Source organism: Myripristis murdjan, chromosome 20 (genome assembly GCF_902150065.1).
Source record: "Myripristis murdjan chromosome 20, fMyrMur1.1, whole genome shotgun sequence".
Lineage (NCBI taxonomy): Eukaryota > Metazoa > Chordata > Actinopteri > Holocentriformes > Holocentridae > Myripristis > Myripristis murdjan.
Genome location: NC_043999.1, coordinates 20,665,329 through 20,692,839, shown reverse-complemented (window position 1 = coordinate 20,692,839; position 27,511 = coordinate 20,665,329). Strand labels below are relative to the sequence as shown.

Here is a 27,511-nt window from a genome sequence, read left to right as displayed (position 1 = left end):
ATTCTTTCACCAAGTCAGTGCGTCTTTGAGCCTCTCCCTCTTAAAAGGATTTCACTGTATGTGGGACCGGGGTGGGTGTGGGGGGGGTGGCTCTACTTTCAACTGAATCCCAGATACAGCTGGCCATGGCCATTCAATGTTACTTTTATCCTGTTTTTTTGGCGTTTTTGTGAAGCCCTAGGCCAGAACAGGACGTCCCCTCACTGGGTCACAGAAGGGTGGTTGTAAGAGGGGCAGAGGGCGCTGCCAACGCCCCACCACCCCTCCCCCCACGTATTTCTGTCAGCTCGTCTGCTCCTAACTGAAAGATGAGAGCTCATAATTGGACGTTTGTTCTGTATACAGTATGCTTCACTATGTGTTTTTGTGCTCCTCCATCTGTATATGCTTCATATGTAATCCCAGTTTACAGGGTAAAAAAGAACCAATTCTGTAATCCTAAACATTTTGAAGTGCAGTATAGCCTACAAAACCTAAATTCCAACAGGAATATTACCATACCTGTCCCAAGCTGAGAGCTTGTCATTTGTATGCTGTGTACATTGTATTGTGTGCAGTGCAAGCCAAAGTCACTTACTTTGTTGGCAGCTTGTCTCACCAGTTCTGCTAAATTTTATTCAGTGGATAAAATGAAATCCCAGCATTTTGTCTTGTGCTTTAACTCCCCCTTTGGAAACAAACCCTAAAAGACAGTAGAAGCTAAATAGCTAATGCTCTGCTCAGCTCAGGTTACATTGACTGACATCTCTAAGTGATGTTTATGCCTGAGTGTACTCTAGCTGTCACCGATGTGTTTATCCATGTTCCAGAAATGTACAGTATTTGTATCTGTGGCTGCTAAATGACACGCTGGCTGGCTCTGTTTAGTGTCTGCAAGCTTGATTGAAAAGGGTCTGGCGGGGGAGCATCTGCGACCCAAACTTGGATAAGACTTCATGCTTGCTGTTTTTTGTTGGCGCCAGTGTTGTGACAAGGCTAGATAGAAGCTAATGGGAAGCACGCTCCAAGTTATTGCAAGTGCTAGCCCAGCTGCAAGGAGAAATAACTTTAGAGTAGCCCTGTGATGGTGGATCATCATATTAGTATCTGCGCTGGATCAAACTAGAGCAGTGAAGCCAACTTTTTTTCAAGAAGAGCAGCTTGAAGAGCGGCTAGAAGCCACCGGATGACATCATACACTAATCTGCATATCAAATTATGTTAGAGTCCCCGCTCAGTGCAGGGAGGAGCCTGCCCTGAAAAACCACAATGTTGGAACACAGTTGTCAAGTTGGTGTTATGGAGTGAATGTGAGAGCAGTCATAACATATTGTTGCATAAGAGAAGTATAATTTCCACGAAGTACACATCTGTGACTGTATAAACATAAATCTTAATATTTTGCTTATTCTAGCCACAAGTAAGAACTATATCGCTGGGCTGGAGAACGATTCTTATTGATGATCAAATGTAAAAGATTTCTTGAACATTTAGACTTTTTATTATAATGATGTGTTGCTGCTGTGTTATTAAAAGACATTTAGAGCAGTGGTTTTCAAACTCTTTGTGCCCAAGACACACCTGTGTTCATATCTGTACAAACTAGCCTCTGTAACGTTATCACTCTTATGACTCTGTAAATGTTTATTTCTACTGACTAATGCCAGTCAGCTGTATGAATCTTGAATTTTTTATCAGCAAAGTAATTCAAGAATTCATTCATTCTTAAGCTTATTGCTTAAGAATGACTTTTCAGATTCTCCCAAACTGAGACCAGATTTTTGATACCATTTTCACATCTGCACGTCCTGTGCAGTGCACCTCTGGACGTCCAGCATAAAGACCTAGCCTAGCTCCATCAAAGTGAAAAAGTAAACTCTACAGCAACTCTGTATGCTAATTAACAACAAATGAAAATGGTATCAAACATCTGGTCACTGTCTGAGTAAAGAAAAACTGGTATTTTGCCCAAAACTTGGGAGTATTCCTTTAAGCATACTGTACATATTGAAACTGCGGTTTGTCTTTCTTCTCTCCCCACTCTCTCTCTCCCTCCCTCCCTCCCTCTGCTCCTCAGACTGGCGATGCTGAAGAAGAGCGGCGAGGAGGACTGGAGGAACAGGATCAACAAGAAGCAGGATGTGGTGAAGGTGGCGGTGGGCGAATGCCACGCTCAGCTCTGGGAGGTGGAGCAGAGTTTCAAGAAGAAGGTAACCAGCTGATGTGCACACTCACTGAGGGCTGTGAACAGATGAGCAGACACGCCAAGCCGCAGACACACACTGTCCTGTGCCATGCTCATCAAGCAGATATGGACGCGCGCTGTGTTCAGTGTCACATGGGAAAAACAAAAGCCATGATCTTCCTCCCCGAAACATTTACACATACAGCTCAATTCAGCTTCTCAGAAGGAAATAGTCCTTGGGAAGTAAAGGGTTGGTGACAGATCCCAATAGTCAGACATCACCAGAAGGAAATATTTTAAAAGATGACACTAACAAAATACACGATTTTCATCAAATAAGTCTTTTTTTTTTTATTCCAGTTCTTACAAAATACCTTAGTTGGACACAGTTTTGTCATATTTTTTGTTTGTTGTTGGCATGGTGCTGTCTGTTTTGCTGTAACACGTGAACTGAAAGGCATCACTTGCTACATGCATGTGTGTTTTGGCGTGAAATGGCTTATTGAGCGCAGCCCAGTTCCACATAAATCTTCAATCGCAGCATCTTAGCGGCTTCAAACGAGTTCAAACGCGTGAACACTTCCAAGTCGTTACTTTTAACTGTCACGTCATTCCAACGATTTTTCCCATGTGACTTGAACGCAGCACCAATATAGCGGCAGCGACATGCCACTGAGGCTCTGGTAATTTGATCTGATCCACTCTGTGCGGTAGTTATGATAACAAGTTACCATGACCTCTTCCGTTTTCTGTGCCAGCCTTTGAAGCCAGGCTGTTCATTATGCAGAGTTCTGAAGATGCACATCATCTATTTTTTTTTCTTTTCTTTTGCTGCCATGTAACACTGGAGTCAAAGGGATTTAAAAATTGCCTATATAGCCATTAAATAAAATGTTTTACAGTAGATGCACACAAAGGCACGTGGTAACAAGCCTGGATATCTCTAAACAGAGAGGTTGTGTGTTGTCTTTGTGTGTGGCTTTTCTTTTTGATCTGTCTGTTTCCTCTCTCCTGTCACATGTAAGAGCTTTTGCATGTTGTCACGCTTTGATTTCATCAGGAAGTCCAGGAGTCACGTTTATCTATTCCAGTGGCAGTTTTACACTAAATGGTAGATAACCTAGCATCAGCATCATTCTTGTTGTGTTTCATGCATGCTGTTTTCATTCTGTAGAAACTTCATTTTTCCTCTGTAATATTAATGTTACATAATTCTTCATAACAGTGGGTTTGATTAGTTTTAGTTAATATCAAGGATTACTGTACCTTAAACCTAATATGCCTGAACTTACTCTACACCATACTAACCCAGTTCTGTTGTGATTTACAGGACTGAAGTCATCAGTATACAGTCTGTTGCCTCATCTTGATATTTAAATCACTTACGGAGATTAAAAGCATTTTTTTTTTATTAGAGAAAAAGTAACATAATGTATTTGCGCTTGGAGATGACACCTGTACCATATCATGACTTAACTCTTCTTTCCAACTAAACCTCTGTTTTGTTTTGGTTTTTGTCAGGCCCGTCTTTAACTTTTTCTTTTTCCTTTGAATGCACGTCTCATGTAACCTCTCATTCTTCTGTTTGCCTTTGTCTCTGTTTTGCATGTCCTTTTCCTTTAAAAATAAACCTGATTTCATCCTCTGCATGGTGAGCGTGGTTCTGTGTTGACATCCACGGTGTGTTTTTGGAAGGGAGGGCCGGGGCGGGACTGCACACATACCTCTCTGTTTGGGAATATTCACAACAGCGCAGATGATTCCGTGAAGCAGGACGGTTTTGTTTTCGACTGCTTATCTGGGTTTGTTCAGCTTTGCTGGACGGATCAGCTTTGCAAATTCTGTAGCTTTTTAATTAATTTAAGGTCAGGAAGATTTTTTTTTTTTTCCCCTGACGCCTTTGTGAAAGATCAGACACACTGGGTTTGGTTCGCTTTTTCCGGGCCTTTCCCACAATGATTAAGGAGGTGAAAGAAAGGCATAATGTTTTAATCAAAACATGAAAACGGACTCCTTAATCAAGTTCAAGGACTGGCTTATGGTTCTAGCTGAGGTCAGGGGGAAGGACAGTTGTTGTTGTTCATCTTGTTTTCATCCTCCCATTCACCGAAGCCAGTGGACCCAATTCAGGCAATATCCTGTTTTAGATCAAAGAACAAGGACAGTAAAGATTAGGCAAACACAAAACTGAGCAGGCTGGAGCAAATGCCAACAATTAAGGATATAAAGACTCCCATTGTTCTGTCCAGTAATGCCAGGTTTTGATGGAACTGGCACTACTTTAGCTTGTTAAACCCCACATACTGTCGACTTCAACCCAAAGAGTAAGTACTAATCTACAATCTACTAAAGGGGCCTTTAAAAATACAACTTCAGATATTTAAGATGTGGAGGATGCAGGGGGAACTGTTTGTGTGATCCATGGTATGGTTCAGTGAGAGAAACTGAGTGTCCAGAAAACATGTCCCTTTTCTCCTCCGGCTGCTTGTCTATAGGATGATGAAGCACCGATGATGATCGATGAGTACGCTGTGTCCGATCAGCTCTGGGTAAGGCCACGTGCAAGGCCAGAATCACACACACACAACACTGAGGTGGTATTTATCAAGTATATTAAAATTGTGTTAGCAATCTAAATGTAACACTTCCTGGGCAATAACCCTCTCTTGATAAATACAAATCCTAGTGTAACACACACGCACATCTTGTGTGTGTATCAATGTGGTGACTCTGTGTGTGTGTGTGTGTCTGTGTCCCGTTTTACAATCATGGTGACGGTGTTGCACTAATGCTGGTGTGTGTGACCTCCGAGTTGCTCTAATTCATCCCACCTCTGCTCGCTGGGTTTCATAATCATGGGTGCTTCAGGTATCTTACATACGGGTTGTGTGATCTGATGTCTTTTCTCTGTTTATTTGTTAAAACGTTAAGGATCGGTCCTGAAACTTAACTCACTTTAACATCTTTGCTGAAAGCTGATCTACACCGCATGACTTTGGTAGATATTTAATGGTAAAGTGAAGGATGTGTGACAGCAGGAGACTGAAACCCCCATCCCTTTCCGAGTCTCATTCATTCCCCGCCAGAATTGTTGTGGATCCATGAAATATAATCCAAACAGTTTGGCATGCTTTTCTGTTTTCCTTTCCCCATTTGCCCTCCTTTCCAGCTGCTTCTACTCTTGACTGTGTCCTCTCTCTGCACTCTGTGTGTTTCCACTTTCCATGGCTGTACCTCGATAGGAGCCAGTCTTTGCCTCTACTTTCACCCCCTCTCCTGAGCCCCCCCTCCACACCTCTCCGCCCAATGAGCCGGCCAACCAGGTAGGAAGACACACCAGGTCTTGCTGCTTGTGAAGCCTTCCCTTTTGCTTGCTTGCTCACAAGGCTTGGGCCAGTAATCTGATAATATCGAATATCACAATATTTGTGGCCATATGCAACATTTTCTACAAAGTGGCTGCAGCCTTTGCAATAAAGGATTTGATTCAGCATTGATTAATTTCCCTGACTTCTTGTTTCCCTTAACTTCTATTTGATTTAAAAAAAAAAAAAAAAAAAATGTTGAATTATTGGTGCTGTAGCTAGTGGCAAGTTGAGTAACAGTAATAGGATGCAAGGATAATTATGATTACACACGTGACAATTGTGATTAATGAGCAACACACGTACATATTGGAGAAAAGGAACAGGAATATTAAAACCTGGATATTGCCCAAGTCTACAGCTCAGTTCCCCGCCTGAGTAGTTAAACTCTGAAATCCAAACACAAATCACAGATCTCCTCTTAGGCCTTGCTTTGATGAAATGATTGGGCACAAGTTGGAGAGTGTGCATTAATAAAGGTCTGTCAAACACCCAGTAAAGACAGTGGAGTCGCTATACAGGCATACCTACATTGTTAACTGCCCTTACATACTTACATATTAGAGCTTTCCTTCCCAAACACTGGGCTGTCTGAGCTTTGCTGCTTCCTCATCTGCAACCACATTGAGCAAAATCTTTCTGGCGAGAGTACACGGTGGTCTGCAGCGCTCACCAACCCTCCGCAGCCCCCCCCCCAGCTCCTGTGGTATGCCGCTAAATGTTTGCCGAATACAAGCTCCCATCACTTTCCCAAAGCTCTGCTACATGCCTGTGAAGCAGCATGGCAGCCCCCTGCAGAGTTTGATGCTTGAGGCCAGTTGATAGGTTGTCTTCAGGCAGCTGCTCTCTCATCTTTTCATCCTCATCCCTCTCTCTTACCTTCATCATCCCAACCTCTTCCTCTGGTCGTGAAGGCCACCAGACATCCCAGGCCACTACAGGTGGATGAGAGACACCCCTGGAGACGGAAGGTGACCCACCGGCTCTGCTAATGCCATACACAGCCCTCTCACTTGTGTGGGGTCGTTTACTCCACCCCTCCTGCTGCAGCCCGCGCACACAAGTGCAATAGTTGAAGCAGCACATTGTGTTGCAGCTCACAAGTTGTGGTACTAAATGAGTTTGTTACTAAAAACAGGCTGGTCTCTATGTTGTCTTGGCAGTGACATTGATTTCATTCACTTTAATGGAAAACTGTAAAAAAGAGTTTAATTCTAAATCTTGAGTGTAATCCGCACTGGCAGGGACATCAATGCCTCAGAGTCCTGTGCTTCGCCTCAGTGTGAATTACATAACCGTCTACCAGCAGAGTAGACAAATAAACACTTTGTTTGTCGGTAAGGGGTTATTTTACATGTAAGGCAAGGAGTGATGTGCTCTGTCCATTCGTGTCATTGCTTACTTTCTTTGTTGCCGAGTAAATTTGGCATATTCTAAAAGGAAAAATCCACCCTAAAACACTTGAGCACTGTTTGTAAAATGGCCATTTGCATTTTTTTTCTTTTTGATGCTGTGTTTTTCTTTTCTCCTATGGATAACTTAATATTTCAGCACAGCTACCATGTAGTTTAATAGATGAAAAAACTCTAAGCAAGGGTTTCTTTCTAGACTCACTGTTTTGCAACAAGCATACAAAAGTAAATCCATTGCAGAAAAGGCAGAGATGCAGTTTCCCCACTGGTAGTAGCCTCAATACAGCAGAATGCAATGCAGCCACAGGATGTGTTGAGGTAAGAATAACTCAACTAGAAAAACGCCAGCTCTCTTATATTACATTACATCCCACAGGTAAATAAAACACTCATTCTATGGGAGGTGTTGAAAGGTGCTCTGGGAAATGTAGGAAATCACCAGCTGAAGAGGCTAGACAGGGCAGGTTGAGGCAAAGTGGGTACAACAAAAACAAATACCCACACTTCATCACAAAATAAGTTGTGGAATGCATTGAACATCATAGGTTGGTGATAAATAATGGCAATATGTAACGGTGAAAGAGTATCCAAAGGTGGATTTTTCCTTCCAACACGATTCAGTATGATTCACTTGACTGTAACGTTACCTCCTGTAACGTTTCCTCCCCTCGCTCTCTTCCAGAGGATCGCTGAAGGTGAGATGGAGAGTGAGCGGATCGAGGCTCATATGTCCATCCAGGAGAGGAAGCAGCTGATAGTGGCCAGAGAGGAGGCCTCGAAGAGCAAGGGCAAGGGAGCCGCCAACGACTCCACCCAGTTCACCGTGGCCGCCCGCATGGTGAAGAAAGGTCCGAAGACAAACTATTCTCCACCATCGATCTCTTTCTTTGTCTTTCATAGGCAAAGGCAGAATTGTAAAGGCGCTCAATAAGCTCAACCAGGGGGATCGTAGTCACAATTTTCTGCCCTCATTTCCCCAAATCCCCCTTCTCATTTAGCTACTGAAGGAAAATAACTCCCCTGTTCCCTCGGATCAGCTCCTGTCCAGACACACCATCCTGAAGTCGCCACTGGGAGGCCCCCGCTCAAGCAGAAAATTATTTAATGGTTGGCCTGTTATCCTATTAGTGTCAGACGAGGCCAGAGGGGGCGGCGGGCTTTATTTGTGTTCAGGGAAGTGTTTGGTTGGTAGGTTTAGGCAGATTACCGCTGATGGAGGGTGGCACAGGAAGGATTAGCATCAGAACTGATGGCGGCAGAGCGATGCACTCAAGCCTCAGCTTCAGGGGCGTTCTAGATCGCGCTTCCTTCCCTTCCCACTCCCTGTGAAGCTAATGTTGACAGCACTAGTTCCAGTGTTTGTTTACTACTACTTGGTTAGGAACATGCTACACAAACAAACCTTCACTTCTGCCTCAGTGCATAACCATGTGTCATTTGAAACATTTAGCATCCAGTTGCCCCTGGGTTCTCAATAATACAGAGGTTCCTCCCTGTTAAAGTTTAAATGTGTTTACTTTACCATCGTCTGGTCTCAGTGGAGGTTGGAACATTCAAAGTGTCTTTGTATACTTAATTAGTATGCTCATTATGCGCACGCACCTGCTCTTTGGTCTATGAAGACAATCGCTGCAGTGTTCTCCCTTGCCCTAGTTTATAATATTCAAGAAAATGTTGACTTTTACACATATTCTATAATTTAGTAATGTGGCATGTGGTGGATACAGAGCAGAGTAACCATGTGAGCTTATTGGATCATTCGTTGTTAATGCCTGTGTGTGTTTGTGCATCAGGGCTGGCATCACCCTCTGCCCTCCTGTCTCCAGTGCCATCCAAGCCCAAGACAGGCACCCCCGCCATCTCCAAACCACAGGAAGGTCAGTTCTGCCCCATTTCTTTCCCCCCTTGTTCTGTCTAACTTTTTATCTTTGGTGCCTCTGACTACACTCTCGTGACTCTCTGCCTGTCACGTCAAGCTGCCGTCATGTGAAGCCATTCAGTTCGGGCCCCATGCGGATTTAGACTTAATGACATGACGATGTTATGCTCTCCGCTGTCACCAGATGCGCATTTGGCCAGACTAACTGTATACACATCTCACTAACTGATAATGTGCTAAACTGAGTTGGAATCCTGATTTGATTTACGTTCATGAGTCGTCCATGTACAAGACATTCAGCTTCAAGTTTGTCCTTGGCTACAGAATTGACTGGTTTTCAAGTTTTTGTGTTTCATAAATGGCATTTGGACCCTATGTAATTCATTGCCTTTGCTTCTCTTTTAAAAGACATGGAGGAGCTATCTGATAATGAAGGTGTATTCCCATTTCTTTTGGTGTTGCACTGTATGCAATGTCCATCATCATCAGTATCATGAATATCATCAACACTAATGTGGCTGATGTTGCAGTGATGCTTCTATCAGGTTGCCAGTGCTTGATGGAATTAAAGTTTTGGGATAGTGTTTACTTGAATAAAAAATGCATGAGTGCAAAGTGGGGGGAAAGGCATATTTACATCAAACAACACTATTCCATTGAATGGCTGTAACTCTGCTTGTGACTGACAGTTGTGGTGACCATCTATTGATCCGTTCAAATTAACTTGAATGTGACTGTATGCATCTACCCATGCTCAGTAGTTGTTCAAGTCACCTGAAGTCCTCAGTGATGTCAAACGTGACTTCTGAACAGCGATCTGAGACTGCCTTGCCTGTTCAGAGGTGTGAACTGTGCTAAAGTGAAATGCGCTGTAACTTCATGGGTCTAACTGCTGTGTGGCTGTGCAGAAATCAAGGCCATCCCAGATCTGAACCTGGAGTCAGACAGGAAGCTGGATAAACTAGAGTCCTTCCTCGGCAAAATCAACAGTAAAGGTCAGTCTCACTACACGCTTTGAAAAGCTCATCATGTCTCAGATCAACCACACACTTTACAAATATTTCACCATTCACCCACACATAACTGATTAGACATTATCATCAAAGATTCAGTATTTTATTTATGATTACATTATAGCTTTTTGTCAATACATTATTTTGTATACTTGTCATGTGTGGCAACAGTGCAGTATGTTGACTGCATGAATCTGCATGAATCTGCATTGGCGATTGTGTTGCATTGTTCCGTTTACAGATGTATCGCTGATGCATATGTTGGATATGTTTTTTGTATGGATATGAAAATAAACTAAACTAAAATAGATTTCCTCTGAGATTTGTCTGAGACTTTTAGGAGTTAGTCGATATAAATCATAAGTTGCAGTGTAAATGTGTGTTTTAATGCTGTAACCAAGACCCACATGTAATCAGTTTCATCTCAGTACATCTGACCTTACAGTCTTTGCAGCCATAAATGCACAGCTAATTGAATAAGACCTTACCTGTCTTGTTCCTCTCCAGTGTCCGGGCTGCCCGAGGCTACCATCACAGTGACTGAGAAGAAAGTTAAGGAAGTGATGAGCCTCGAAGACGAGACCTTCTCCAAGTTCTACCGCCATGTGGAGGACCTCCCCTCCGTCTCCAGCCAGGTGGAGATAGACGATGACTTTGATGCCATCTTCGGCCCCCAGATGCCAAAGTAAGCTCTCATGGCTACAGATTAAAAGAATACCTCATCCAAAAACTGTATATTTGGTATCATTTACCCACCCTGAGTTGTCTTGAATGTCCAGTGGAAAATATTTAATTTGATGCTTCACAGAGAACAAAGGTTCCAAAATTTGTTGCCATTTCTGCTAGAACGGGATTGATCGGCATCAAAATGGATATTGAAAGCATCCGTTTCAAATTCTCAAACTTTTTGTGCATCGTAATCCAGGTCTTGACTGTTCAGTATGTCCCAAACGGAGATAACTTTGCTTTTTTCCAAATAAACCGTTTACCGAGAATGCCAGATCGTCTGTGTGTCAAGTTTGCAAGCTCACCGAACTGAAGGCCCGTCTTTGGCTTGCTAGTTGGCGAGGAATTCTGCTCTCTGCTTTACTGATGTTTCTAACCACAAGTGTCATTGTACCCAGTGGAGTTGAAACAGACATTTTCTTACTCTTTTTACTACTGTTTGTCGATGATCAGCTTGTTTTCACTGGACATTCAAGGTAAATAAAGGTGATTAAATAATCCTCTAAAGGTACTCTTAATGTTTTCATAAATGGTTTTCATTGCTTAGGAACAGTAGAGTCTTTTCTTTTTAGTCGTGTGTCCCCAGTTCTTTCCCTCTGTGAACCATGACCTCTCACTCGTGACCCTTCACCTCTGACCCTATCCCAGGCTGACCTCTGAGATGGTGCAACACAAGCGAGCGGTGCGGCCGGCACGTAACGTCCAGTCATCCAGAAACCCTCTGAGGATGCTGGCTGCCAGGGAGGACATCAGACACGAGTACACAGAGCAGAGACTCAACATCGGCCTGCTGGAGAGCAAGAGGATGAAGGCTGAGAAGAGTGAGTGAGGATGGATGGATGGATGGATGAGGAGCTGGAGAATGAATGAGACAGATCACTCTGGGATGTGACATGTGACAGGCTCTTTCAGTGGGGGAGCTGTTTGGCCAGCATTTGCTCAATTTGTTATGCATCATGAATGCCTTGGCATGCTCAATTGGCAAAATAAAAGGCTCCATAAACTCTGAATATCAATGAAATTCAATTCTCGAATGTTCAAAAATAAAATCCCTGTATTAAATAATTTGACCAATTTGTGTAGGAAATCCAATTGTTCAGCCATCAGCCTCCACTCATGGCTGGTCACTTGGCAGCACAACTTGCAGATTTTCAATAAACTTGGTAATATTTTGGTAATCTTGGTAATATTAGTGTAACAGCGTATGAAGAGCTCAGAGTTTCGCAGGTCATGCAGATGTACATGGCACAAGAACAACACGCCCTGTCACTACAAAGGGAATAGGGCCAGAGACAGTGCAAGACATAGCCTACAGTAAGCTACAAATATCCCTCACAGATATAGTAACACACCCACATATAAAATCATACATACTGAATCTATACGTCACTTCTCTGTGTTGTGAATTAACCCACACAAGCCTCATGGGGGATAAACTGACCTACATTTGGGACTCGTCTCGGTTTCCTGCCATTGTGCGGAGCAGTCCTCAAAAGCCCAGGCTTGTTTTTGTACCTTTGTGGACTTCACGTGCTCTGCAGCTTTTTTTGGGAGTGACATCACAAAACCCACAAAGCCAAAGCCAAGTTACTCTCGACATCTGCCTTAATCTCATTTGACAGCAGTAAAAACATGCAGTAATGTCTCTACAGTGTTCTATATTTGGTGAAGCAACATGGAGGCCTGAGACTGAATGGAAACTGCGTGAGAGCGTCTGTATGGCCGATGTCTCAAAAATCTGCATACAGGGATAAAATGTAATCATTTCAAGCTCTAGAGGTCACTTGTCAGGGTGATCATGGTTAGTAGTTTGGCAGCTCAGGTGCCTTTATAGTCAGACTCTGGGTGTTTTGCCTTCTCATCACCCCTCCCCTCCTCCCTCTCCTCTGTCCCGTTTACTGCAGTGAACAAGAACTCAGGTTTCTCTGAAGTGGCCCTGGCCGGTCTGGCCAGCAAGGAGAACTTCAGCAGTGTCAGCCTGCGCAGCGTCAACATCTCCGAGCAGACGTCCAACAACAGCGCCGTGCCATACAAGAAACTCATGCTTCTGCAGGTCAAAGGTCAGTGGAGTGGACAGACCACCCCAACTGCACATAAACACATAGAGCTGCACTCACCAGGCTCAATGTAGTTGTGGATTCGTTTTTATTTTTATATATATATTTTTTTCTTTTTAATGTCAGTTCAGTCTTTAGTTTAATGTACCAGCCTCACACTCCTATACCTTAATTTGGTGATTTTAGTTTAGTTTTTGTTTAGTGCAAGTGTGGTTTTGCTAAGAATGATGTTTTTTTAAAGGTATACTGATGGAATTTCAGAACAGGTGTTTTGTATGTGTTTGCGACAGGTATTGTATGAGATTAATAACTCATAAATTATTTTAAAAATGTATTTACATACACATTTTTCATTACATCCTCATCTAACGTCAGTGAAATAATAATAAAAAAAAAAACTTGCCAAATATATGTTGTGCTTTTTTCCAAAAGTCAGGAACTCAACGCATTTTGAGCATATTTTTATTTTAATTTACCGTCACCAAGAAAAAGTTGTTTTACTCTCTCATTTATCAATAATTGTAACTCCCAGTTTTCATCTTAGTTTATGATAATAACCTTGACTCTTCCACACACTGCAAACCATTTTTCTATAGGTAATAGAAAACACCAACCCCTTAATCTTACCTTCTATGAGGGGACTATTGTCATCTTTCCACTTGCCTGTCTTTTTAGAGATCAGCAGTGCTCCATAAAACAGTAGAGCTGCAGCTTCGGCATGCAGACATCGTACAGATCTTTTCACTGCCAGAGACACTCTGGGGATCAGAGTGCTATCTGTTGGGATGCTGATAATGGGCACGTTCCTAGGTTGTCACGCTGCACCGAGAAATGTCTCTTGCAGTCCTCTGTGAAGCCACTGCCCTAGAAAAGTGAAATTGAGGGCAGGCCATACCAAGAAACAGGCCAGGGGGAGCCGCTTGTTGCTGTACAGACTTACAGATGTGCCATGCTGGGCCAGCCAATGAGAACGGACAGCGAAATGTCAGTCGACCTCATGCTAATTTTCTATAAATTGGCTTGTTTATCCTGCAGAGTCTTATCTTCCCCTTGTTTACTGCACATCATACCTAAACCAGTTTGGAACAATTGAGGATAACCTCAGAGAGCAGAAGTTACTTTGAGGTTCACCGAGAGGGGGCGGGTAATAACTGGCATTATGGACAAAGCTGTGGAGGATGCTGCTTCAAGGGTGTCCCTTCCAGAGGATATCTAAAATGGGAGAGGAGAGAGACAGTCTATTTTGGTGTCTTCGCACCTCCTCCACATGTCTGTCGGTGACAGCTGCGACCCTAAATCATTCTCCCCAGGCCACCTCACGCTATCCTGATCCGCCCTTACAACCCCACTGTCTGCCTGTAATCCACACCAAATCCACTAAATCAGGGGTACCTCTTTACTAAAGGTGGAACTGTTCCAACCTCATTGTGTTAAGAGCGGTCCTTCAGCTCCTGCTGGCTTCTGACAGACAGGTCCAGATTAACTGCCAAGAATCCCAAATCAGCCCAAAGCTCTGTTTTTTTGTGCAGATAAACCTTTAAGTGTAATTTACATAGTTTCGTGACTGTCTTCAGTTGAGCACTTGTTCACAGCACAGTCTGGCCTGGCCCATGTGGTGTGCACATGACTGGTTGGGTACTTGCACCATGTACAGGGTGGCGTTGTGATGGCCGGCGGTGAAACGGGGACACCGGTCGCCCCGAGGCCCCTAGCCGGATAATCCAGGCGTGCTGACAGTGATAATCGGACCTGTCACTGATAAGCCACCTGTCTGTGTGTTTGTTTATTCTGGCCTGTGTAACGCCAGGCCGACGGCACGTCCAGACCAGACTGGTGGAGCCCAGAGCGTCCTCCCTGAACAGCGGCGATTGTTTCCTGCTCATCACGCCACACCACTGCTTCATCTGGACCGGGGAGTTCTCCAACGTCATTGAGAAGAACAAGGTGAGTCTTGCTTTTGCAGTTCCAGTTCTACATGACACAAAACGATGCAGCCAGTTTAAGAAAAAAAAAAAAAAAAAGGTGTGTGTTTTAATTGAATTTAGATCTGTTCACCTCAGTAAGTGAGCTGAACAAATCTGCTTGTTGTTATGAGGGAAAGGCTTCACGTGCAGGAAGTATACACAGCCCGGGGAGGAAGTAGCACTGGCGTAGTACAGGAAGCGGTTTGTGTGGGCAGAGAGGAAAATGTGGGGGTGAGCTGGAGTGTCGGGTGGGGGGGGGCAGCTGCAGGAAGCCCCTCTCTGACACACAGACCAAGGCTATTGTTCAAAGCCTGGCCTGACCTGATGACCTCCACATGTTTGGACACAGCAGTGACCTCAATCTGACTTGAAGTGTGTTGTCAATAAAAAGTTTCAGTTAAAAATGACAAATCTACATATTTGAAAAAAAATGACATCTACTACTACAACATGATAGATGGTGCAACTTACACACAACAAACATATAATGGTATCATAAAATATAATGGTATAATAAAAGTACCTAATGTCCATGGTTGACAAAACAATGCTTATGCAGACTCGGTTGTTTCTTTCAGATATTGAATGATGAGGTTAGTCTGCTATAAATGAACGCTTAAACAAGCTTGAGAATGCTTTCTTCTGCGTCCTAGATGCAATTAATCAGTGTGTACACTGCATTACCCATGACAGTTATTTATTAAGAGAGTAAAGTATTCATTTACTCCTACACACTCAACAAGAACTCGTCAGGAATGTGTAATGAGAGTTTTTCATTAAGAGCCTCTCTCTCTTTCTTGCAGGCTAAGGAGCTTGCCAACTTCATCCAGACCAAGAGGGACTTGGGCTGCCGTGCCAATTATGTCCACGTCATCGAGGAGGGCATCAACATACACAGCCAAGCTGCCAAGGAGTTCTGGACAATTCTGGGTGGACAGACCACTTATCAGTGTAAGCATTAGCTCCTGGCATATATCTTACAAATGGGAATGCTATTTCCTTCTTAAAATAATTTACTAGGCATTAAACCATGAGAAATCAGTCCCCGGAGTATTAAAATGCATCCAGATGTCGTTTCCGCTCCGTCTGTAAATACCCAGGTAACAATAATGTGCCTCAGCTTGTAAATCTCCCTCTTTTCCTTCGTAGCGGCGGGGACGCCAGATGAAGATGAGCTGTATGAAGGTGCCATAGTGGAGACCAACTGTATTTACCGCCTGATGGATGACAAACTGGTCCCCGATGATGATTTTTGGGCCAAGGTTCCCCGCTGTTGCCTGCTCAATCCCAAAGAGGTAAGACATCTGGGTTGGCCGGGTTAGATATCCATCAGTGTCGGAATGAAAAATGACAACCCCTCCCCCCTCTGTGTCTTTCCCAGGTTTTGGTCTTTGACTTTGGCAGCGAGATGTACATATGGCATGGGAAGGAAGTGACTTTGGCGCAGAGGAAGGTGGCCTTCCAGCTGGCCAAGCACCTGTGGAACGGCACCTTCGACTACACAAACTGTGACATCAATCCTCTGGACCCTGGAGAGTGCAACGCCCTCATACCCAAGTACGGAAACACACACACCGCAGCATTAGAGAACAACACCTTTGATCATTTTCATCAAGCCGAGCCACACTGAACCACAGAAACCTTTGTATGTTTTGATCTAAACGTCTCCATCTGGCCTGCTTAGCCCAGCGGGTCGTGTATTTCCTTGTTGCACTCTTATTATTATTTCATTTTCTTGGCACAATTCGTTTACTTTCTTTTTTGTGTGTTCTGAATAGGTGAAGTTTGTCAGCCTGCTTTAAAAAGCTGCTAAACATGACTTGTAATGCATTTTAACATGAAAGTGATCAAAATTAAAAGTATTATAGCACAGATAACAACCCAACAGAAGTGAAGTGATTCACTGAGAAGCTTTTCAAAGATCCTAGCGATTGAGCCCACATAGCTGTGTGTTCCCTGACGTACCGACTTCTTGTCTTTACCTGCAGGAAAGGCCAGGGCCGTCCCGACTGGGCAGTGTTTGGCAGACTGACCCAACACAACGAGACAACCTTGTTCAAGGAGAAGTTCCTGGACTGGACCGACTCCAGGAAATCACCCAGTCCCACCAAGAACGGCAATGACAACATCACTGATCAAAAAGTAAAAAAAAAAAAAAAAAAAAGAAAATACACAAAAAGGGGATTTCCTCCTTCGTCACTGTAGTTTAATATCGCACATCTTGGAATGTGGAACAGGGCGCAAAATGCATTTACAGACATGGAAATACTGCACATATTTAAAATGTAGAAATTCTGTAGAAATTAGAAAAACCTAAGTCACCCATGCCAGGTCATTTAGGGCATAAACAAAAGGTAAAATATAAAAATAAAAGTTTTTTTTTTTTTTTTTTTTTTTTTTAAATTCTGAGGTGGAAAAAATTGGAAAAAAATGTTAAATTAAAAAAATATTAATCTTGGCTTTAAAAAAAAAAAAAAAAAAAAGCCAAGATGCTCTCCCCTAAATCAGATTTTTAGATGTTTTTTAGGGAGTTATGACATGTCTTGCCTTTTGTGAATCATGGCTGCTCTCAGTTCCTACTCTCTCTTTTCTCTGCCATCATTCTCATTTCCATCCCTGCTCCTCTCTCTCCTCCTTCATCACCCCAGGAGCCGTCCATGTCAGACCAACCCCGTGCGTACAACGCCTCCCTAATGCTGCCCCTCCACCAGGCGCCCGTCCACACCAAGCTGGACGGGCTCAGCGTGGGGCGGGGCTACGGCCTGGTGGAGGGCGAGGAGAGGCGGAACTACGAGATCAGCACGCTGGCGGTGGAGGTGTGGCACATCCTGGAGTTTGACTACAGCCGCCTGCCTCGCCAGAGCATCGGCCAGTTCCACGAGGGCGACACCTACGTGGTGAAGTGGAAGTACATGGTCAGCACCGCAGGTTTGTACCGGCCTCACTCCCCTATACTGTGTCTGTACACTCCTACCTGCTAAAACATCCCTATAGCAACTCATCTAGTTGCCATCTATTGAGTCCTGTGGAGTTTTAAAGGACAATTTATTGCTATTTTTGAAATTAGGCTGTGTTTATGACTTCCCTCCTGAACTGTCTGTTGGTAAATGCAGCAGTTTCGTTGAATGTGTTAGCATTGAGTAATTTAGTGCTAAAAATTGGGCTCCAGGTGAACTTGTGCAGGTCAGCTGAGCCATCTGCAAAGTAGTGCTGAAAAGCACTCAAACTGTAAATGTCCTCCTTTGATTTAAAATGCCACAGGTTGTGTCTGCTGAGCTTTCTTCTGCTTCGCTCAAAATCAAAATAGTCCACATTGGTATAAAGTTCTGGAACACAGGTAGCCATTGCCAGTCATTCTACCAAGAAAAAAAAAGATAAAAAGCTGAAACTTCTCCACTTTGTTGCCTTTATGTCTCTCAGGGAACAACAGTCTGCATGGAACAAATCTTCAGTTCCCCCAGAGTCTGCAAAAGTCAGGAGTTCATTAGTGCAAAACAAAAGAGCTTTTTTACAAGGAGCCTACTGTGATCCCATAATGGGTTATAGGTATGTCTTCTGTTCAAGGAACAGAAAATGTGTTCAAACAAGTTAAGTAAGTAGTAAAATAATCTTACCCCATTTTGAGGAGCTTAAAACAAAATAAACTTTGATACTGATAAATAAGATGGATAATAAGGTGGAATGTCACTTAGTAAGAACATAATTTCCTGTGTTTTCATGCGTCCTCTCTTCCTCAGAAGTTGTCTCAGTAGCTGAAGCTAGACTTGATGTGGGTTACTGTAGATGTAGGCCAATCTGACTGCACACTGCGTCCCCTCAGAAATACAGCTCGTTCGCTCTGCACACATCGAACAGTATCAGAGCACATGTCTGATTCAGACTCCAGTCGTCTCCCTTTACACACCACATGGAAACATGGTTCCATACCAAGCTAGATCGCTGTTCTTTTCTCTCCTCAATCTCACTCTCATCCGTCTCGTCCCTCTTCCATCCCTCCTTCTCCTTCTGTTTTGGAAGTCATAGTTGTCGACCACAGCATAAACACCGGAGAGAAATCTTCCATGGTGTTTTGTAAGGAGTCCCAGCCGCTGGTTAGCTATGGCAGGCCGCAGCTTTCCGAGAGCAGAGAGACATAAAGGCATGTTGCTGCAGGGCAGACAGTGGAGCCAGCTCAATGAGAGAAAATAGAAGGGAAAGGAGCCTGCCGAGTGGCTGGTCTCACTCCAACAAGCAGTGATGTAGTGGTAAATAAAAAGTTTGGTAAACTGTGACCTCCAACTGGTTGTTATCTGAGGACAAACATCCACATCCTCAACCACAAAAAAAATCAGAAAAGCATTTGTTTATCCTCTGGTATACAGCCGTTTGTGCAATTTAATATCATTTCAGAAACAAGCCTCGAGAGTTTTTCCAAATAAAATAAATGTCATGTGGCGGCACGTACAAAGAATTTACTTGCCATAATATCTATACCCAACATTGAACACAAGGTTCATAACATAATAAATATTGATTCTGACATCACAATATTTTGCAGTTTTCCAGTAGTTTTTTTATTGGGCTGAACAATGAATAAAAATGATCCAAGTCACAAAATGGCCAAGTGCAGTCACAGACAAGCAAATCCCAGGATCTGGAGTTTTGTCAAATGTGTGACAAAATACATAAATGAAATATTTTGCTCTGTGTCTGTCTGTTACAGACCCCAGCAGATATCATATCATCATTTAAATGAAAATTGTGATGTGGCTCAGCCCAGGTTTTCTAATACGGCAGCTTTACATCCAGCTCAGCTTTCTGTCTCTCTGACAATTTCCTCCTCCTCTTCAGTCGGGAAGAGACAGAACCCGGAGCAGCTCAGGACGGCGGGAGCCGGGAAGGAGAAGTGCTGCTACTTCTTCTGGCAGGGCCGCAACTCCACCATCAGCGAGAAAGGAACGTCAGCACTGATGACAGTGGAGCTGGACGAGGAGAGGGGAGCGCAGGTACAGTGGGCAGCACAGAGCCACATAGACCCACTCAAGCACACTCACTGATTATCTGTTTGTATTCAAAGTGTGTGTGTGACACTGAAGGCTGACTCCTGTCCTCCCCCTGCTCCAGGTTCAGGTGCAGCAGGGCAAGGAGCCTCCGTGTTTCCTGCAGTGTTTCAAAGGAGGGATGATCATCCACTCAGGGAAGAGAGAGGAGGAGGAGGAAAACTCGCAAAGTGAGCCCACAATTTTAACTACTTTTAACATAAAGTCATTTGCCAGGCAGTGAAAGCAGCAGCTGGGTGTTGTTCTTCTCCTGTTCTTACTCTGATCTTGCTAATGTTCTTCTTATTAAATTAATGTAATTCAGTATTAGAGTGGCCCCTCCTACACACAGCTGAATGGAGCGGCTGTGAGGAAGGAAGACTAGACTAGACTAGACATTTTGGGGCCCTGGACAAAAAAAAAATCATTTGGGGGCCTTTGCATTTTATCATGAATAGATCAATGCAGCCCCAAAATATTAGTGTCTCCCATGAAACACTCAGATTGTAAAAGTACGAAATAAGAAGGACGCAGGGCCACTCACAAATAAAAATATCAAAATGAAAATGTCGAAATGAAAATAAATGAAAATTAAATGCTGCTCACTTCAGCCTTCATGTGAAAAAACTGGGTCTTTATTTTTCTTGTAATATAATACTAAATATAAAATGATGGTCGTTATATATATGTAGTCCTATGCTAATTTTGCATTGTGTAGGCAAGGGGCCCGACAGCTTGACAAACAAACACAACAAGATGAAGTCTGCAGAGAGAGGCCAAGTGTCCTTCCCCCCAAGAGAATCCATTTCATCTTGAGTAGCTTCCCCTTGTCATACACAGTTCTGCTGTAACGTGTGTGTGTCTGTGTGTGTTCGTGTGTGTTGTTTCCCCTTCATTCCCTCACCTTTTCCTCTCAGCCTCCCTCTGTTTTCTGAATTATAATTGGATACGTGAGCCCTGCCAGTTCTTGAGACAATGAGACGATCACAGTTGACTCGAATTCAAAGCAGCGAGCGCTTTTCTGTGCGGGAGCCGTGTAAATTCATCATCCGCCCGTAATGAGTGACGCACACAGCCGAGAGCGGCGTAGCACCTCGGAGAAGAATTGGATGTCGAGAATAGAAAGTGTCCTACGGGATAAACATTCGCAATCTCTTTATCAGCACCCTGCATTTTGTAGGCGCTCCATATTTATCTACACGTCTGCATGAGCTGAGCTTTTGCTCCCCTGGCTCCAGGACGGAGGGGCTGCTGTGGTTTGGTCTCTGCTGTCCGTCTCTCTGATGCAAACACAAGCAGACCTCTGCCTGGGTGTTCACCTGCCCCTGACTTACAGTGAGCCTCAAGTCTTCCTCCTCCTCTCCCTCTCAGATGACTGGCGTCTCTACTGTGTGCGGGGGGAGGTGGCGGTGGAGGGCCACCTGCTGGAGGCTGCGTGTCACTGCAGCAGCCTGCGCTCCAGAGTCTCTATGGTGCTGCTGAGCGTGAGCCAGGCGCTCATCTACCTGTGGCACGGCTGCAAGTCCCAGGCCCACACGCGGGAGGTGGCGCGCAACGCCGCCAACAAGATCAAAGAACAGTGAGTGGCATCTAAACTCAAGTGTCTTTTACATTTTTAAAGTGTTTTTTCCCCTCAATTCTGAATCTTCTGTTAAAGCAGTCCAATGTTCACCAATACCAGCAAAATGTATTAAATCCCACCTAGTGTGGTGAGATAATCCCACGTGTTTCCAGAATCGTCTTGAGTCAGTTGTCACTTTCTTGATCCCAGTGGGCTGATCTGCCTTATGCTGAAGTGAAACAGGTGGAATTACCTTTTTTCATTTTTAGAAAAAAGAAACTAAATGACCTGTTAGTGTTTCAGCTTCAAATTGTTTTACAGTGAGTTCCATGAAGAGGAAGAACATGCTTTATTCAGTTCTAACCTTTACGGACAACTAACCAAAAAATAAACTCCAGGGCCCTGCAAAACATCAGAGTGATAGCTGGTTTCAATTTGTCAAATACGAGTGTCATCATGGGTGAGAGTGATGCCTTGGTCTGTGTGCAGCTGTCCTCTGGAGGCGGGACTCCACAGCAGCAGCAAGGTGACCATCCGTGAGTGTGATGAGGGAGCCGAGCCCACGGGCTTCTGGGAAGCCCTCGGGAGGAGGGACAGGAAAGCGTACGACTGCATGCTGCAAGGTGGGTCACCAAACACCGTGAAGCCAGGCGCATGTGACTCAGCGTGAAACCCTTTTTACATCACAACAACACGAGTCAAAATGCACTTTTTTTTTTTGATTAAGCTGTTTATTGGAGTAAAATACAACTTTTTAATAACATTTCTTATTCTGAGATAACACAATTTGTGACATGTATAACCTAGCAGCACCCTTGGTTATAAGTCTCTTTTGACCCTCAGACCCCGGGAAGTTTAACTTCACGCCTCGCCTCTACCAGCTGAGCAGCAGCTCAGGGGAGTTTGCAGCCGTGGAGTTTCTCTACCCGGCCAGAGACCCTGAGCAGGTCAACTCTCTGCCCTTCCTACAGGAGGACCTGTACTCAGCCTCCCAGCCAGGTACACACACACACACACACACACACTGACTAGGACATTGACTATCATTCCCGTTAAAGGAACACACCAAGTTCTGGAAGATTGGCTACTTACCTGTCAACTTTTGTATGAAGAGACGGCTGACATTGAAGTCATCCATGTGTCCTTGGCAGATCACTGGCCCATGTGCCCAGTGCCAGTCAGTGATAAGCAAGCTCTTATGTGCTGCTAAAGTTATTTTACAGAGGGTGAAAGGTCACCTCACCAGAAACATCTTCAAAAATAAATCATTAAATTAATGCTGTGTGATTTTTAAAATAAGTTAATGTGCCGGCCATAGAATAGAAGCCGCTTAACGTTTTAGTCTTTTTACCATGAAACAGTCAGTCTTCTTACTTTGGAGATTGCCAGTTGCCTGTTTGACATAATGTGTGAGCTAAAGTGTTCACATTTTGATGTCTGTCTTTTCATCACTTAACAGATAAGTTGATCAAAAGGCCAGTGACCTCAAAATGTGATTTATTCATTTAATGCTCACCGTTACTGTCCTTTACTCTTATCATGAGCAAACTGTAACTCTCTGTGTAAAACCTAAGCTAGTCCACTGAAGTGAGGACTGACCACTTTATGGGAATGTCCTCGTTCTGAGAGTGTAAAACTCCAACTTGGTTAACACAAAAACAAAAGTACAATAACACACACATACACACACACACACACACACAAACATGAGCAGTTGTCTCATACACAAATAAACAGACAGCATTTCTCCCTCAGCCTCACAGCACAAAGCACAAATCAGCAGAAGAATGGAGCATAAATGAACAGACGTGCATTTGTAACTATAATTATGGAGGACGTTTCTGGACAGACGGCTCAGAGAACCTTCCCTATGGACTGTTTTTTGTTTCTTTATTATGCAATCAAACAGAACAGGTTTGCAATTAAAAAAAAAAAAGATTTGAGAGCAGAACTATGAACGGTGCAATCAAAAACTGGTTTATTGCAAGTAAAATAAGTGTGTGGTTAAAATGCAAATCCGAAAGGTTTTATTTGGAAATTGTAAAGTTTTGTTTACAAATCGCAAAGCTTTGGTGGCAACATCCACAGTTACATTTAATAACAGGCTACAGAGGCCGTTCTGACCCACACTCCTATCCAGACTGTGGCGCTAATGCTAAGACACTATAACAGTGAATGATGCCACGCTGTCGAGACTGGCCAATAGAGACGTGTCTTTCAGGGTAGGTCCCGCCCACGATACTCAGCTCAACAGCAAGCAAAACTTCTGGATTTGCATTTCTATCACAAATTTGCAATAGAATTCTTTGATTGTAGTGTTGATAGTTTTTGCTCTCAAATCTATTTTTTGATTGCAGGATAAAGAAATAACCCCCCCTGCGTATTTAAAGGTTTTAAAACTTGATGAGTATGTGTCTCTGTCCTGTGTGAAGCCCTGTTCCTGGTGGACAACCACCACGAGGTGTACCTGTGGCAGGGCTGGTGGCCTCAGGACAGCGAGAGCACCGGCTCGGCTCGGATCCGCTGGGACTCGGACAGGAAGTGCGCCATGGAGACGGTGCTGCAGTACTGCAGAGGTAATCCACCCCACCGTGTGTTCCAGCAGAAACAGTCATATCACAATGACGGGATGGATCGTCTGTGTGACTTGCAGCATGTTAAAAGCTGAGGTGAAATCCCACATATTGGAGTTATAGTTATGTTTTATAGTCATGCAAACGTTTCCCGGAAACAGAGCTGCTGTGGAGAAAATAATCTCATAGGTCGAATTAAACAGGGCCAAAGGCAATGTTTCATTCACTAGTGATTTCTGGGAAGTGCAATTCAAAAATACCACAACAAGCGCTATGGACAGGCTAAATTAAAGGGTGAAAAAGTCATGGATTACCACTTTAAGACTCATAATGTGTTCTCCACAAAAACAGGCTCTTTTGCTTTCTCCCCACAGAGAAGAATGAGAAGAAGCCTCCCAAGTCGTATCTGATCCACGCCGGTCTGGAGCCGCTCACCTTCACCAACATGTTCCCCAGCTGGGAGCACAGAGAGGACATCGCTGAGATCACCGAGAGGGTGGGTGGAAAAAATAATATTATCCTAATACTGCAGGCTGGGTAATCTGATGGAGGGGAACAATATAGTTTCCACAGGAAGACATCAGCCTCCACTGACACGTCCCAGGCTGCAAAAAATACACCTCACATACATTTCCAAGCGTGTTTAGTAATGTTTCAAAACGTACAGAGTGGATAAATGTATTTGTTCATTCAAAATGTCTTCCTTTGAAACACGGGACACATTCTGTGGTCTTGTACAAATACATGTGCAGCCAGTTTTTTTTTTTTTTTTTTTTTTTTTTTTTTTTTTTTTTTGTACATCCTGAAGTGTATGTAAAATGCATTTTTTTCTGTATATGGTGTGATGAACCCTTTGCATGGGAGGGATTTTCAGTCAGTGTATCATTTTTCGATGTGTGTGTGTGTGTGTGTCCTAGCAGGAGGCAGAGGTTTGTAACCAGATTATTCTGGTGGAGGATGTGTTGGCCAGGCTGTGTAAGACCACGTACCCCCTGGAGGATCTGCTGGCACGGCCGCTGCCAGAGGGAGTGGACCCTCTCCGTCTGGAAGTCTACCTGTCTGACGACGACTTTAAGGTGGGCTCAGATCCTCACGTACACTGACAGACTCTGCTTTTAATTTAAAGTGTTACTTGTTGCATTTAATATCAGTAAATCATAACTGTGTTCACTTTGAGACATTAGTATAGTCACTGCAAACAAATGAGACCATCATTGAGGAGACTGGCAACGTTACACTCTGATTTCTGATTTGGCTGGAAATCCTTTTGTTGCTTTACAGCACAGAGGCAGATTTGCTTTATGGCACAAAGCAGGGCAAGGATGCTGTTCTTCCAGCACAAATGGAGTTAAATCTTTCAGTTTCTTGCTGGGGCAGATGGTGGAACAAGTAAAAAAGGTCACTGGAAAAACCATTTCCAACATGTTGAATGAGGAAACCTTTTGATCAATGTAGCGACATCCTTTTAATGATCGGAAGCAGTGGGGTTTTATGGGAATGCCGTCCTAATTTGACCAAAAGTAGCACTAGTGCAGCTGCTGTGTGTGTGCCAGCTGTCTCAACCCGGGTTGCATTCATTGGCACTAAGTCCAGAAGCATTTAGCATTTTCCATTTAAGACATGAGGGATATGACGATATGATTTGGGTTGTGGGAGTATTCTTTCGTCATGTATACAGCACATTAGAAATATGTGCCTCAATTGGGGTTTGTGGCACACGGCTACCTGTTTACGCTCAGCTCTGTGTGTTGTAAACAAACCAACTAGTCAGCACTTTGTAAGACTGGGCTCGAGTTGCATTCACAAAAGAAAAGCCCACATTTCTGGTCAGACGTTTAAACATTATGAAATGAAAGAGGGAGGCTGTGTTTGCCACGGCTTAAACTGGAATACAGTGGAATATTCATTCTCATCAGTCATGTAAACAGCTCAGTAGGAATATTTTCTTTTAATAGCACAAGGTCAGAAAAATGAATATTTTGTGCATGTAAACGTAGTCAGTGATAAGTTGAAAAATGCTACTAAGTTTATCCGAAACTCAAATTGCAACACCGGTTCCCTTAATTCTGCCTCTCAGGAGGAGGAACTGTGTGTAAAAGTATAATCTTGTGATGTTTCTCGTCTCTGTCCTGTGTTTTGTGATCATCTTGACGGCTTCTCTCGCGTGCTGATGATTGTCTGTCCAGATTGTCTCGTTCATCCCTCTCTTCCTCCTCTCTCATCATCATGTGTTTCATTATGTTTTGAGTCATCCTCTCTCCATCATCTGTCTTCTTTGTAAACTTATGTCTTTCATTCACTCCACCCTCCAGGGTGTAGGGGCTTATGGGAAGGTGAGTCCTCTGACGTGAGCATGGACGGCCGGGACAAGTCGTGTTGCACCGCATCCTCACTCTCTAGCACACTACATTACCCATCATTCTGCCTCTCTCTGACTCTACCTCATCACTCTGTGGATGTCCTCCATAATCTGAATTAAACATCTTTCCGGCTTTTCTCTCATGTTTTTTTCAGCATGTTATCACTCACAGTCTACAAGTGGTGTGGTTGTTTGTCAGACTTGATAAATCATGATTTATTGGGAGACAAATTGTCGAATGATGGCTGGATGTTTGTATCTCACTCATGCATGAGTGTGTTCTCACAGGTTAATGTTTTCTCATGTCTGAACTGCTCACCCTGCAGGAGGCAGAGTTTGGTTTGTGCTCTTTAAATGGGGGAATGTGATATTTTTTTTTTTGTAAATGATCCGTATTGTGGAGTATTATCAGTACACTGACGGTATGGATCTGCGTTTCCCACAGAAAACGCTGGAGATGACCAGAGTGGAGTACGAGAGCCTGCCTGGCTGGAAGCAGGTGAACCTGAAGAAAGCCAAAGGACTTTTCTAGAAGGTCGGGGCGGAGAGCTGAGCTGAGGAGCAGCAGAGAGCAGTGTCAGGGAGGGACTCAACCAGCCACCAGGAACTTTTTGGTTGTTGATGGCTTCCTGTTTGTTGTTGGATCGGCCTATCCTGAGCAAAAGTCAAGATGGAGGGCTTGAACGGACATGAAGAGCTGGAGAGTCAAAAAAAAAAAAAAAGGTGGCTAAATAAAAGGCACACCGGCCTTTTGTGACGCCAGTCTCTTCACCCTCCTGTGTGTGTTGTGTTTTTTGGTCGTGTAAGTAGGTGAGGGTGTAAGCGGCCGCTGATCTGTGTGGAGGCGTGGATGTTCATGTGGCTTTTTGAACCTACACTCTGTAGTTAATGTTTGTATATATGTAAATGCAGGCCAGCTGTTGCCCTTACATTGTCAGCCATGCAGCCATTTACTGGAGTGGGAGCAGCCCTGTCAAACTGTTCGGCACACTCCCCGAAATCAGACTCTGCTATTCTTGTATGTATGTTTGTGCATTACAAATAATTTATATTTATATCAAATCCATATAGGAATTAAAAAAAAAACAGCTTTGCGAGTATTCAGTGAGCTAAGAATGATGAAATAAATTGTATAATTAATGTGGAGGAGGTTTGTGTCATATGTTGATAACTAGCGGGCAGTATTGTGATTCTTTGTTTTCCCTTGCCGCGAGACCGTGTACAGTACACCATTTGCCATTTACCGTTCCGATGATGCAGCTTCATTCCGATGGATCTGGTGTCATTATTATTCAGGTGCTCAGACGGAAGAAAGGATCATTTGCAGGCGTGAAGTAACGCGCAGCGAGAGAGAGAGAGAGAGAGAGAGAGAAAGCGGTGGAAATGTATTTGATGTTCGAATCCTACGGTGTATAGTGCC

General features: G+C 43.7%; 1 protein-coding gene across 6 annotated transcripts in view; it reads left to right on the top strand.

Moving 5' to 3' along the window:
• svila (supervillin a) overlaps positions 1–27,250 on the top strand; it is a 68,738-nt gene extending 41,488 nt beyond the window's left edge. For 4 of the 6 annotated variants that reach the window (XM_030079838.1, XM_030079837.1, XM_030079839.1 and 1 more), the window contains 24 exons: positions 2,057–2,189; positions 4,660–4,713; positions 7,624–7,789; positions 8,735–8,818; positions 9,729–9,815; positions 10,341–10,518; positions 11,208–11,380; positions 12,464–12,619; positions 14,424–14,560; positions 15,384–15,531; positions 15,730–15,875; positions 15,962–16,137; positions 16,569–16,722; positions 17,229–17,508; positions 19,411–19,565; positions 19,684–19,789; positions 20,970–21,177; positions 21,649–21,782; positions 22,003–22,158; positions 23,592–23,735; positions 24,107–24,228; positions 24,653–24,808; positions 26,045–26,065; positions 26,537–27,250. In XM_030079838.1, the coding sequence (XP_029935698.1) occupies positions 2,057–2,189; positions 4,660–4,713; positions 7,624–7,789; positions 8,735–8,818; positions 9,729–9,815; positions 10,341–10,518; positions 11,208–11,380; positions 12,464–12,619; positions 14,424–14,560; positions 15,384–15,531; positions 15,730–15,875; positions 15,962–16,137; positions 16,569–16,722; positions 17,229–17,508; positions 19,411–19,565; positions 19,684–19,789; positions 20,970–21,177; positions 21,649–21,782; positions 22,003–22,158; positions 23,592–23,735; positions 24,107–24,228; positions 24,653–24,808; positions 26,045–26,065; positions 26,537–26,623 (3,361 nt within the window). In that variant the 3' untranslated portion in view covers positions 26,624–27,250. The remainder of the gene's footprint in view (positions 1–2,056; positions 2,190–4,659; positions 4,714–7,623; positions 7,790–8,734; positions 8,819–9,728; positions 9,816–10,340; positions 10,519–11,207; positions 11,381–12,463; positions 12,620–14,423; positions 14,561–15,383; positions 15,532–15,729; positions 15,876–15,961; positions 16,138–16,568; positions 16,723–17,228; positions 17,509–19,410; positions 19,566–19,683; positions 19,790–20,969; positions 21,178–21,648; positions 21,783–22,002; positions 22,159–23,591; positions 23,736–24,106; positions 24,229–24,652; positions 24,809–26,044; positions 26,066–26,536) is intronic. The other 2 variants (XM_030079836.1, XM_030079841.1) reach the window with 1 other exon arrangement.
• Positions 27,251–27,511: the final 261 nt, after the last annotated feature.